Source organism: Eleutherodactylus coqui, chromosome 13 (assembly GCF_035609145.1).
Source record: "Eleutherodactylus coqui strain aEleCoq1 chromosome 13, aEleCoq1.hap1, whole genome shotgun sequence".
NCBI classification, from domain to species: domain Eukaryota; kingdom Metazoa; phylum Chordata; class Amphibia; order Anura; family Eleutherodactylidae; genus Eleutherodactylus; species Eleutherodactylus coqui.
This window is the reverse complement of record NC_089849.1, coordinates 40,106,443-40,118,243: the sequence shown is the minus strand read 5'-3', so window position 1 is coordinate 40,118,243 and position 11,801 is coordinate 40,106,443. Positions and strand designations below refer to the sequence as shown.

General features: G+C 43.5%; 1 protein-coding gene across 1 annotated transcript in view; it reads right to left on the bottom strand.

Annotated features, from left to right (window-relative positions):
- Positions 1-658: 658 nt before the first annotated feature.
- LOC136587460 (collagen alpha-1(XV) chain-like) overlaps positions 659-11,801 on the bottom strand; it is a 30,078-nt gene continuing 18,935 nt past the window's right edge. The window contains exons 5-10 of the mRNA XM_066586037.1: positions 11,001-11,135; positions 9,532-9,585; positions 9,024-9,092; positions 7,563-7,766; positions 5,506-5,621; positions 659-2,708 (exon numbers count right to left, since the gene is read on the bottom strand). Of these exons, the coding sequence (XP_066442134.1) occupies positions 2,498-2,708; positions 5,506-5,621; positions 7,563-7,766; positions 9,024-9,092; positions 9,532-9,585; positions 11,001-11,102 (756 nt within the window). The 5' untranslated portion in view covers positions 11,103-11,135 and the 3' untranslated portion in view covers positions 659-2,497. The remainder of the gene's footprint in view (positions 2,709-5,505; positions 5,622-7,562; positions 7,767-9,023; positions 9,093-9,531; positions 9,586-11,000; positions 11,136-11,801) is intronic.

Genomic DNA, 11,801 nt, shown 5'->3' with positions numbered 1-11,801 from the left:
TTAATAAGGTTGTCCAGGATTAGTAAAAAGGGTCTTTTCCCATGCTGAACACCTCTTGTTCGTGGTCTGCGCATCGCATGGCACCTCAGTCCCATGAGTTGTGACACCAGACACATCCCAAAGACAAGAGTGGCGCAGGTTTATTTTTTTAAGAAAAAGGTCCAATGCACACGGGCATATTTGCATTGTGGAATCCGAAGTGGGTGTCCACGCTTTTCCATGTCCACAAGCAAAAACTAATAGCGATTTTCTCCTTGTGGAGGGAAAAATCGCTGCATGTCCAATTTTAGCACAATGTCCATGCAGTCGGCTTCAATTGAAGTCAATGGAAGCCATTTGATCCGTGGCCCTTCCGCAGTAACAGCTGCGGACGGGCCACGGTATCGCCTAGCACCACACGGCATCATCTGTACATGTGCCGGCCGGCCCAACTGCATTACAGATGAAGAACACTGCTGATAGGTACGCAGGGGGTCCGTAGGGCTCACCGGCCAGTCACCAGGTTGGATTCCGCTGCATGATCCCGCATGCGGAATCCTACCCGACCGTGTGCATGCAGCCAAAAGCACCCTTTCCTCACAACCCTTATAAAGATGGCGCTGATAATAAGAGACAACACGCAGCTTTCTTTATATTTCAATATTTTTGGAACTTTAAATAAATGTTTACAAAAAGTGGTCATTATGAATCTTCACAAATCAGTCACCTAAATATTCATTGCAGTTGGTTAAAAGGGATTTATTGATATAATTTAACTAAAATCTCAGTAAAGCAATACAATCCGATATGTAGATGAAGACAGTGTGGGAAGAGTGACGGGCGCAAGTGTGATGGAGGGCCAAGAAGTCCTGTTAGCTGTCTGGGTCTTCCTGAGGTCTGTGTTTGTTGATCTTGTGCTTCAATCTGCAGTTGGGGTTATGGATTCCAGCTATTTGCCAGGGTGACCTGGACTTGTCACTCAAAACAATGGCAGCCCAGCAATTATTTTTTATATCCCCTCCACATGGCTCGTACTGTAAACTTTGTGGAAATTCCGCCGCCGTTCCTGCGTGTGTGAAGGCGGCCCTGAGGTTACGTTGGCATGTAGCATATTTTTACTCTGTGGATTTCGGTGCGGCTCTGCATCAGAATCTGTATGCAAAGAAGTGGATTTTAGGGTTTAAACAGACAACCGTGTTTGTGGAACGTTTTGCTGAAATGTAACAAAGTGAGGTCATTGATTTCAATAGTTTCATTTTCACGAGCGTCTTTCTCATCCAATATTCCTACACGCGACAAAAAATAGGCCTTGCCCTATCTTTCTCGTACGTAGTTCTTATGCGTGTGAGAAAGGAGAGCTGCTGCCCCTTTTTTCAGATTTTTTTTCTTTTGCGCAAGCAATGGCATGTAGTTTGAATGGCAAAAAAAAAGACTTTGGACCATTTGCGTATGCGCTCGTCTGTCGAAACCCTTAACCTGGTTTTTAACCTCCGCTGTTTACCTGTCACGTGCAGGGTCAGCTCCAGTGGCTCCTGCATGCTCCCGCCATCCTGGCCGCGTCTAAACTGTGCCGCCGTCCATGGAGAGTTGACTCTCCGAGGACGGCAGAGGTTAAATGCGGCCAGTCCAATTAGTGGGCAATGAGTCACTTGTGACGCATCGACTACTGACCCGGGCGGCAAGTACTAGTTGGAGCAGGGGCGGAAGCTGGCACTTTGCCAGCATCTGCCTTGCAATCGGACATCTGCCGGAGAGAAAGAACAGGAGCAGCAGCCTCCCGGTGACCGGCCTCGTACGGCACAGGTGAGTATGTTTTTTCCTGACAGAACCACTTTAAGCCGCCGCTGATCGCTGATCTTTCAGCATGCTTGCCTTCTGCATCCCCCGCTCGGAGCGCTCGGCTGTATAACAGCCGGGCGCACCGAGCAGAGAACAGCTGGATTCAGAAGACAAGCGGCTCCGCTTCTCTTCTGTAGCCCTCGCTCGAAGCGCTGGGCTGTATAACAACCGGGCGCTCCGAGCCAGAAACAGCTGGATGCAAAAGACAAGCGACCCTGCTTGTCTTCTGCATCCCCCGCTCAGAACGCAAGGTGATCGCTTAACGTTTGAGCGATCACCTTGCGCTGTAAAAGCACACAGTGATTATAATAGCTCAAATTATCGCTCAAAAATCACTCAAAAGATTTTTTGAGCGATAATTCTTGTGTCTTATCCAGGCTTCAGGTATGTGCTTGCACGAGGAGGATGAGCATATTGCAAATATATTTGACACTTTGAAGATGCCGCCCTTCACTATCATAGCCCGCTGCTACTACTGTATACTACGTGATGCAGGTCCAATACCTGTGTTCTCTGGGATTCCTTGGTAAAGGTAGAAATAAGTGAGATATGAGCGCGAAGTGCTGCTAGTATATGTGCTAGTTACGTATAAAGTATAAATATAGGAATATAAATATGCAGTCTGCTGACTATATGTATGGTTGACTGTCTCCCAAAGCAGAAGGCTAGCGACCTGCAATCACCACATATAGCGATATGGGAAGGCTATTTCTATGCATAGGACAGCCAGTGTCTGGGAGCAACTGAAGGAATCATTTTCTTGAAGCCAGTGATTTGTAAATGGTGATGCAAGGCCTTCTGCATTGACTTGACTTCTCCATTCCTTGCAGTTCCTGCCACGTACAGAAGATCCCCTTTGACTACAGCCATGCCAGAAAGCCTTATGCGGCCTGAAAGTGAGAAAATAAAGTAAGTTATACGTGAACAGTAAAAAACTTAAACATACCAGTGAGGCCGCATCCACACGGGTATTTTCTCGTGCAATTTTGTAGCAATGCGACAGTACTACAAATCGCATGTATCTACAGCCCATGCTTTCCTATGGGTTCTTCCACACCAGCGATGTTTTGTAGCCTGCCACATTGTGAGACTACAAATATCGCGGCATGCTCTATACAGCTGCAATTTGCGATTTAAAAAAAAAATGTTTGTAGCTCATGTTTCCCTATGGAGCCTTCCTATGTGTTGCATCGCACAAGAACTAGGTTTTCGTGAGATGCAACTACTGTAAAAGCCCTAAACTAAACCCAGTTAAAAAAAAAAGAATACATCACCTCTCTGGCCCTGTCATCTTCCCGTGCGTTGAATCATTAATTGAATCATTGAATGTCTGTGATTGGATCATTGAGCGCTGGCTCCGATTGGCTGAGCCAGCACTCAAGAACCAATCAGGGGCAGAACTTCCTGGAGACGGCTATTTTCAAGTCCCGACCAGGAAGCTCTGCAGCACAACTTTAAGCAACTGCCGGGGAGCTTCAGGGAAGACATGTGGGGAGATCACAGCACCTTAGAGCTAATGTATTTTTTTTTTTTTTACATTTTTCTATGCAGCAAGGGTTATTTTCTGGGTAGAACTTATATTTCAAGCCCTTCCCAAAAATCTCTGCACATGGTGCTATAAAGTCTTGCGACTTTCTAGCACCATGTGCGATTTTATAGGTATACAAAATCGCGATATCATCACGAGAAAATGCAGCTATGTCACACACAACACCGATGCGAAAGTGTCAGAAAAGCTAAAACTAATAATGAATTGAGGCTTGCAACAAAAGCCAAAAGCAATATAAAAGGATTTTGGGGGTATGTCAAAAGCAAAAGAAAAGTCAAAGATGCTATTGGATGCTTACAAGATGAAAATGGTGAATTTTTCTCTCAGAAAGTAGATGGAACATCAACTGATCTTCCCTGTGCTATTAGGGATATATAAGAATGCAGGCTATCTGTAAGCAGAGAGATGGTGAGGAAACACTTAGCTAACTTAATGAACTCAAGTCTCAAGGTTCAGATGAATTACATCCTAGGATACTAAAGGAAGCAGCGGGGGTAATTGCTGAACCACTCGCCATAATCTTTGAAAATTCCTGGAGAACAGGAGAAATCCCAGAAGATTGGAAAAGGACAAATGTTGTCCCTATATTCAAAAAAGGGAAGAAGGTGGATCCAGGAAACTACAGGCCTGTGAGCCTGACTTCCATACCGGAAGAGATCTTTAAACAAATTATTAAACAGCATGCATGCAAGTACTTGGACGAAAATGGAGTAGCAAACATGCCAGACGAATCAAATTTTCTTCTATGACAGTATCACTGACTGGGTTGATCAGGGAAATATGGTGGATATAGTATATCTTGACCTTAGTAAAGCATTTGACAAAGTATCTCATACTATACTTATTGAAAAAATGACCAAATATGGGATTGACAAGGCAACTGTTAGGTGGATTCAGAACTGGCTGAGTGATCGTACTCAAAGAGTGACAATAAATGGCTACACATCCAAGTGGAAGAATGTATCAAGTGGGGTACCACAAGGCTCTGTACTGGGCCCAGTGTTGTTTTTATAAATGATCTGGAGGAGGGAATTGATGGGAAACTGATCAAATTTGCCGATGACACAAAGTTAGGAGGGATAGCTAACACTAGGGAAGAGAGAGAGAGAGTATTAAAAAGACCTAGAAAAGCTTGCACAGTGGGCAGCGACTAACAGAATGGTATTTAACAAGAAGAAATGCAAAGTCCTACATCTGGACAAGAAAAATAAAGAAAGCACATACAGAATGGGAGGAATTGGGCTAAGCAGCAGCACATGTGAAAAAGACTTGGGTATACTAATAGAGCATAGACTGAACATGAGTCAACAATGTGATGCAGCAGCCAAAAAGGCAAACGCAATTCTGGGATGTATTAAGAGAAGAGTCTAGATCAGGTGAGGTAATTATCCCCCTCTACTCTTCCTTAGTCAGACCTCATCTGGAATACTGTGTCCAGTTCTGGGCACCCCACTTTAAAAAAAAGACACAGACAAACTGTAGCAAGTTCAGAGAAGAGTTACCAAGATGGTGAGCGGTCTGCAAATCATGTCCTATGAAGAACGATTAAAGGATCTGGGAATGTTTAGCTTGCAAAAAGAAGGCTGAGAGTAGACTTAATAGCTATCTACAAATATTTAAAGGGCCGTCACAGTGCAGAGGGATCAGCCCTATTCTCATTTGCACAAGGAAAGACTAGAAGCAATGGGATAAAACTGAAAGGGAGGAGAAACAGATTAGATATTAGACAGTGAGGGTGATCAATGAGTGGAACAGGTTACCACAGGAGGTGGGGAGTTCTTCTTCATAGAAATTGTTAAAACGAAGGTTGGACAGACATCTGTCTGGGATGAATGCTGCACTGAGCAGGGGGTTGGACCCGATGACCCTGGAGGTTCCTTTCGAATATACCAGTCTATGAGTCTATGAGTTCGTACATCACTTGCAGTGACAGACGAACGGGCACAATACTCAGCTGAGCACTTCTGCCCATTCGTTAAGCGATCAGTGGGGGTCTCAGCACCCGGACCCCACTGATCAAAGCTTCTGCCTTGTCACTATGGATGGTAGAAGTATGAAAAACGTTTAGCTACACTTTAATTTTGTATATTGCAGTTTTCTAGGTATTGTAGAGCTGAAGACAGATGGAGGAGACTTACCATAGAGGGTCACTGAGAATGTTTCTTCCATTGAAAGAATATATTGGGACACCAGATTTTTGGAGAAACAATTTACTATCAAAAAGAGAGTCCCAGTTCTTAATGAGCACTTCACCCTATGAAGAGTAAGAAATAGTGTTATGTATTAGCTGTATTCTGTTTTCTCGAGGTTAAAGGTGTTATCTGGGCTTTTAAAATTGAAGGCTGAGAGCACATATGTCAATTCCAAGGCCCGCTGGCCGAATCCAGCCCGCCACCTCATTTTATGTGGCACACCGGTCGCGCAATAAACCTAACAAGTATTCCACTCACCCAGCCTGCAGGTCCAGCAATGCAGTCTGTGATCGCTGACCTCTTTTTCCTCAGCATCTCTGTACGCCATCCTGTACGCAACACAGACACTGAGGGGAGAAGTCAGTGGTCAGAGATTGCACTGCCACCACCGCATCAGTTCTGCAGTGAGTGAATGGAATGCCTGTAGGGATGCTGACCGGCCAGAGCCAATACGGAGGTCGCTATTATTACAAGAACTACTATAGGGGTCACTTATTACTTTGGGGCCAATATAGGGAACACTATTACTACTGAGGCCACTATGGTGGGACACTGTTATTACTAGGGCCACCAATATAGGGGATACTTACTACTGGGGTCACTATTACTACTGAGGCAACTATGGGGGGACACTGTTATTACTAGGGCCACCAATATAGGGGATACTTACTACTGGGGTCACTATTACTACTGAGGCAACTATGGGGGGACACTGTTATTACTAGGGCCACCAATATAGGGGATACTTACTACTGGGGTCACTATTACTACTGAGGCCACTACGAGGGACCCTATTACTATTGGAGCTACTAGGGGGATCACTATTATTACCGGGGGTCACTATTACTAATGGGGTCACTATAGCAGTCACTATTAGGGCTCACATTTGTGCTCATTTTTGTGCATGTTACTGTACTTTTTGCACTTGCAGGGCCATTTTACATGGCCTTGGGGCATACCCACAACCCGATTTAAGAGGCTATGTAGCCTAATTAGCTCCAGATGTATTCTTGTTTCCCCGAAATTGTGCAGTGTATTGCGCAATCGCATGGGTATTAAGTGACGGCATTTGCGCAACTCTCACAGGCTTCTATGGGGTCTTTGGTGCGCAAATACGCACAAAAATAAAGCATGCTGCACTGAAAAACGTGTAGTGAGAGCGAACCCATTAAAATCAATGGGTTGTATTCTTCGTATTTCGCGCAAATACGCCCGTGTAAGTCCGCCATTACAACTTTAATTGGTCCTTTCAAGGCAACCATAAGGCTGGCTTCACACAAGCATATGCATATTTGCACTCGCATGAGCTCCATGTATATGTGGAACGAACTTTTCTTTTTTGCGCGCATATCAGTATATATTTTGCTGTTTTTTGCGTGCACAGGTCATGCGCATTTGTGCAAGCAAAAAATACACACTGATGCTCGCAGCCATTGAAGTGGTTAATTAGTCTAATGAGTTCAAGATGTGCTCTTTTTCTGCGCAATTACGTAGCGTATCATATCTCCCAGCATATTGTACTCGCATTTGCGCATCCCCATTGACTTCTATGGTGACTTTTGGTTCACTAATATGCAGGAAAATAGAGCATACATATTTTTTTTGCGCAACTGAAATATGCACGTGTGAACAAGCCCAATGAAATCAATAGTTCTATTCCCTGCTTATTACGCACATATTTGCCTGTGTTACGGTGACCTAAGGCTGATGTAGTCCTCGGTGAAAATGCGTTTGACACCCCTGCCTAGAGCAACAATATATGATTGAGGGACATCAGTGCTCGTGTAAGTGCTGCAGCCATTTCAATGTTTATATTAGTCCAGGACACCGTTCGTGCTCAGAAAGACGTATTTTTCATACCGGTTGTTCTGAGCATTGACTTGAATGGCAAACAAGTGGATGCTAAGGGTTAGACCCCACCTATCAGATATTGATCACCTATCCTAAGGAGAAGCCATCAATTGTAAAAGCCTCTATAACCCTTTTAATAAAAAATGGCTTACCTTCAAGTTGACAATGGGGAGACCTCTGTCAGTCTTCCTCACTATAGAGGACAGGGATTGACTGGAGGAAGAGAGAAGTGCTCGGAATGTCCCAAAAAGAGATATCTCCTGAGCCTGACGATAGCACTGTAGGTCAGCTCCCCGGATCCCAGTCATGTCCCCAGACAGAGGAATGTTTAGCGCTATTAGGCGAAGCTGTAGATTCTTTAGAAAGAACATAAAAAAGAACATTCATTGTGTGTACTGGAAATTAATCATATGATCTTTTTCAGCCAATCAGTCGAGTGGGATTGACTGATTAGCATGCTACTCAGGTCTTTGAACTTCCTGGGCAGCTCAGCCCTCAATGGTCACAATTGGAGCTAGCTCTAATCTTGGCTGTTTCATCACTTAGATGCTGCAGTTAATGCTGACCATGGCATCCAAGCCATTGGCCAGGGGACTCCCTCCATCATCCCATTGGTCCCTGCAACATGATCGTGTGGTACCAATGGGTTGCTATGACAGCTCAGGGCCTACGGGTTAAAAATTGACAGCCCTTAAAAAAAAAAAATAAATAAATAAATAATAATAATAAAAAAAAATATATATTATATATATATTGGAAAGTTAGATATGATAGTTGTGTTTACTGTTATTCATCAGACTTTTAAAAGGATTCTCCCATGACAAAACCTATTTTAATCTTATGGCCTCGATGACCACACTGTTGTTGAGAACGAGGGACCCAAAATCCATGATATTTGCCAGAGAGCTGGACAAGCAGACATCATCCACCTCCATAGAGATGAATGGAAGCATTTAGTTAGTCAGATGAGCGCATGAGGCAATTTCAGATGTTAATTTAAAACAACCCTCCAATTTCGAGAATGAATTCTGTCCTAGGGCAAGAGGAGTGGTATATTACTAGAAGTTGTTCCCTACCATCCCTTTAGTCTGCCGGTTTCAGGCCCCAGTTTCAGCTGTCCAAAATGGCTGCAGCAATTTTTTAACTATGTAATGCACACTTTGAACTGCTCTCTGATTGGCCATTCCTGATCACGTGAGCAGTTCTGACCGGAGAGCAGATATAATATATTGGTAGTCTAACACTACCAGAGCACTATAGAGATCAGGTAGTCTGAAGATTGTGTGTCATCTTGGATGGCCAAAAATGGGACCTGGAACAGGAGGGACAGCAGAGAAGATCTGCAAGAAATATACCCCTTCTCCTCCAGTCGTGGGACAAAATTTTCTCCAGGAGCTGGAGGGTCACTTTAAGGGGGCAGTCTGCTGAGTAATGTGCTCCTTTGCCTTCTATCTGAATTGCTCATGGTAGAGCCATGTATGGACTGTAGGAAATATTGAAAAATGTCTCTCCGACACAGCAAAAACTTTCTGAAATGTTTTTTTATATTTTTAATATCATATTGCTATGAAAATAAGTGAACATTTAAGAACGTGAACATTTAGTTTTCTTACTGAAGGAATTCTTGGGCTGACACTCGGCAGCACTTCTACAGTGTAATCATGGCTATCAGGGTCTTCATCCTGATAATGGAGAGAACGGTTAAAAATAAGAGACTAAAACCTCTATACAGCGATACAGAATCTCAAAACCAATGGATCAACACTGAAGTGAAATGATATGAGGGCCCGTCTTCAGAGAGCCTCATCCAAAGTCCTCAAATAGTAGACAGTGCCCAATTGAAGTGCTTGAGAAAGGTTCTGTTCAACTGAAACGTTGCATGGATGAAATAAAGAGGTCTTCTCACTGAGGAAGTACCTTCTCCTACTTTACTTGGTTAGTTTTAGTTATAGGTACATATGAAATTAAGTAAATTGAGAATAAATATGTTACGTGACGGGGACAACTAAGAATGGCGCATATGTCACCCCAAATAGAAAACATGACATTTACTATGTGCAAGCAACATATTGCACTCATTGGTGGTCTCCCTTTGGTACAGCGATGTAGTATAGTACTCACTGTTACTTCCTCTCTTACTGTGGGGTCATCAGCTGGGTCAGCAAACTCTTCCAGCTAAAAGAAGTTAATATATTTACAATTACTTAAGTAATGGCAAAGACTAAGAATATGAGGTACACATACACTAAAATAAGAAAGTTAAAGGGGTTATCCAGTTACCGGACAATGTTCCTTCAATAGGGCTGACTCCAGTAAAATAACAAACAAAGCATTACTTACCCCTCCTCCTCTGCAACAGTCACATGACTTCCGGTGATTTCAGTTGTCAGAACAAACGCCGTAACCACAGCGGGGCTGCAGCGCTGGACCCCGACAGTGGAGGAGGGGTAAGAAGTGCTGTGTTTGTTATTTTACTGCAGTCGTCCCTATTGAAGGGATGTTGTCTGGTAAACGGACAACCTCTTAAGGGCTCAGTCAGATGGGCGTTTTTATATGCGCATGTTACTTGCGTTTGCGATCCACATCTATTAAGAACCAATGCTTTTCAATGGCAGCAGTCATATGCCTGACATTTACCTGCGCACAAAATGTGCAGCGGTAAATATAGGGCAGCGGATTTTAAAACACAAGTAACTGCAGCACTCAGCTATTGAATGACAGCTGAGAGATGCTACTGATTGGTCACAGTGCTCAGCCAATCAGAGGCAGCCCTTTCAGCAGGCAGGGATTTTAAATCTGAAAGCACTTCAGAGCCGTGCAGGGAAAAGACCTGGCTGAATGTGCCTGAGCCTCTGCAGCTGCAGAGAGGTGAGTATATATATTTTTTACACATTTTAGGGATGATTTTCAGGGAAGGCCTTATATTTAAAGCCCTTCCCCGAAATTCACTGCAAGGCTTGCCGGCAGCCTATTACTTTCAATGGAGCCGGCTCCATTGAATTCAATGGGATAGCATTGCGGTCCTCTGCCACAGCTGTTAACGCAATCCTATGCAGGCTTCCAGCGGCGGAAATCCCGCAGGAAATCCCACCGCAGAATTTCCACCTGTCTGTAGGCGGCCTTAAAGGGTATATTTAAATGGGTTTTGCCACTACTTAAAATTGCTACACAATCGTTACGTTCTTACTGATGGCTGCTGATCAAGACATATGACTGCTATAGCCAATCAAGGCTATAGAAGGCTACAGCTGTAGTCAGTGATTGGCTGCAGCACCCACAGGTCCTGGTCAGCAGCAACCTAGAAGGACAGAGTGTTTGTAAAAAAAATCCACCCCAAAATCCACAATGAACTCCGCACATGATTTTTCACCGGATTTTGCTGCAGGATTTCATTCATTACATTAAAATGAATGAAATCCACAGTAAATTATCTGAAACAAATAGATCATGCTGCAGATTTGAAAATCCATAAAATGAATCGAATCCACAATGAATAACGTTTATTAAAACTCCATTCACTAACATTCCACAGCTAGTGTGCGATAACTGAAACTCATCTTACATATATCTGTTGGTTAATTGGAACATACCATGATTTTACTCCATCCCACACTGGTCCTGAAGAAAGCACTACTTGGTTCCCTCACGTACACCAGACTGCCCTCTTCCACTTCCTCCCATGCTTGAGACATCTGATTTCTGTTTGCAAAAACCCAACTGTGTACCTGTTATACCATAAAACCAGTGTTATGGATAATACATCATCTTGAAGGTGTTCATTCATACATCATATTAAATGGGTTATCCAGCCACCCAAATGTTTCTGAAATCTGCCCAGAGTGGTGAAAAAACACCATAAAAATTATACAGACCTCACCCAATTCCCGTTGCCCCTTATCTGAGGGTGCCCAATTCCACTTTATGCTCTCTACTTTATGCTACAGAGATCATGTCATGGACATCAAGGACATATGACTGCAGCCAATCACCGTCTCACTTCGAATGGTGATTTGCTGCCATGATCACATGTCCCATTGTTAAGATGTCATTAGTGCTGCAGAGTTTTTTCAGGAACTGAATAACCCTTTTAAGAATTAAAAATCAGGAAACACAAGAATAGTCCAAATATCTACCCAGACCCTTACTATATTTTGCAAAAGAGTGTAATACACTTATTGACGTAGCCAGTTGTTCGCCTTTAGAATCCAGTGGGTCGTCGTGGAATAAGGAGATGGAACAGGATTCTAGTGGTGAACCACTGGCTACATCGATGGTGCCATCAGTAAAGATTTGGATTTCTAGACCATGGAGTGAGTTACCTATAGGATGGACTCCTTGCTGGATACAAGTTGCACTTTACAAAGAAATGGAAAGCATACAGTGGGGGAAAA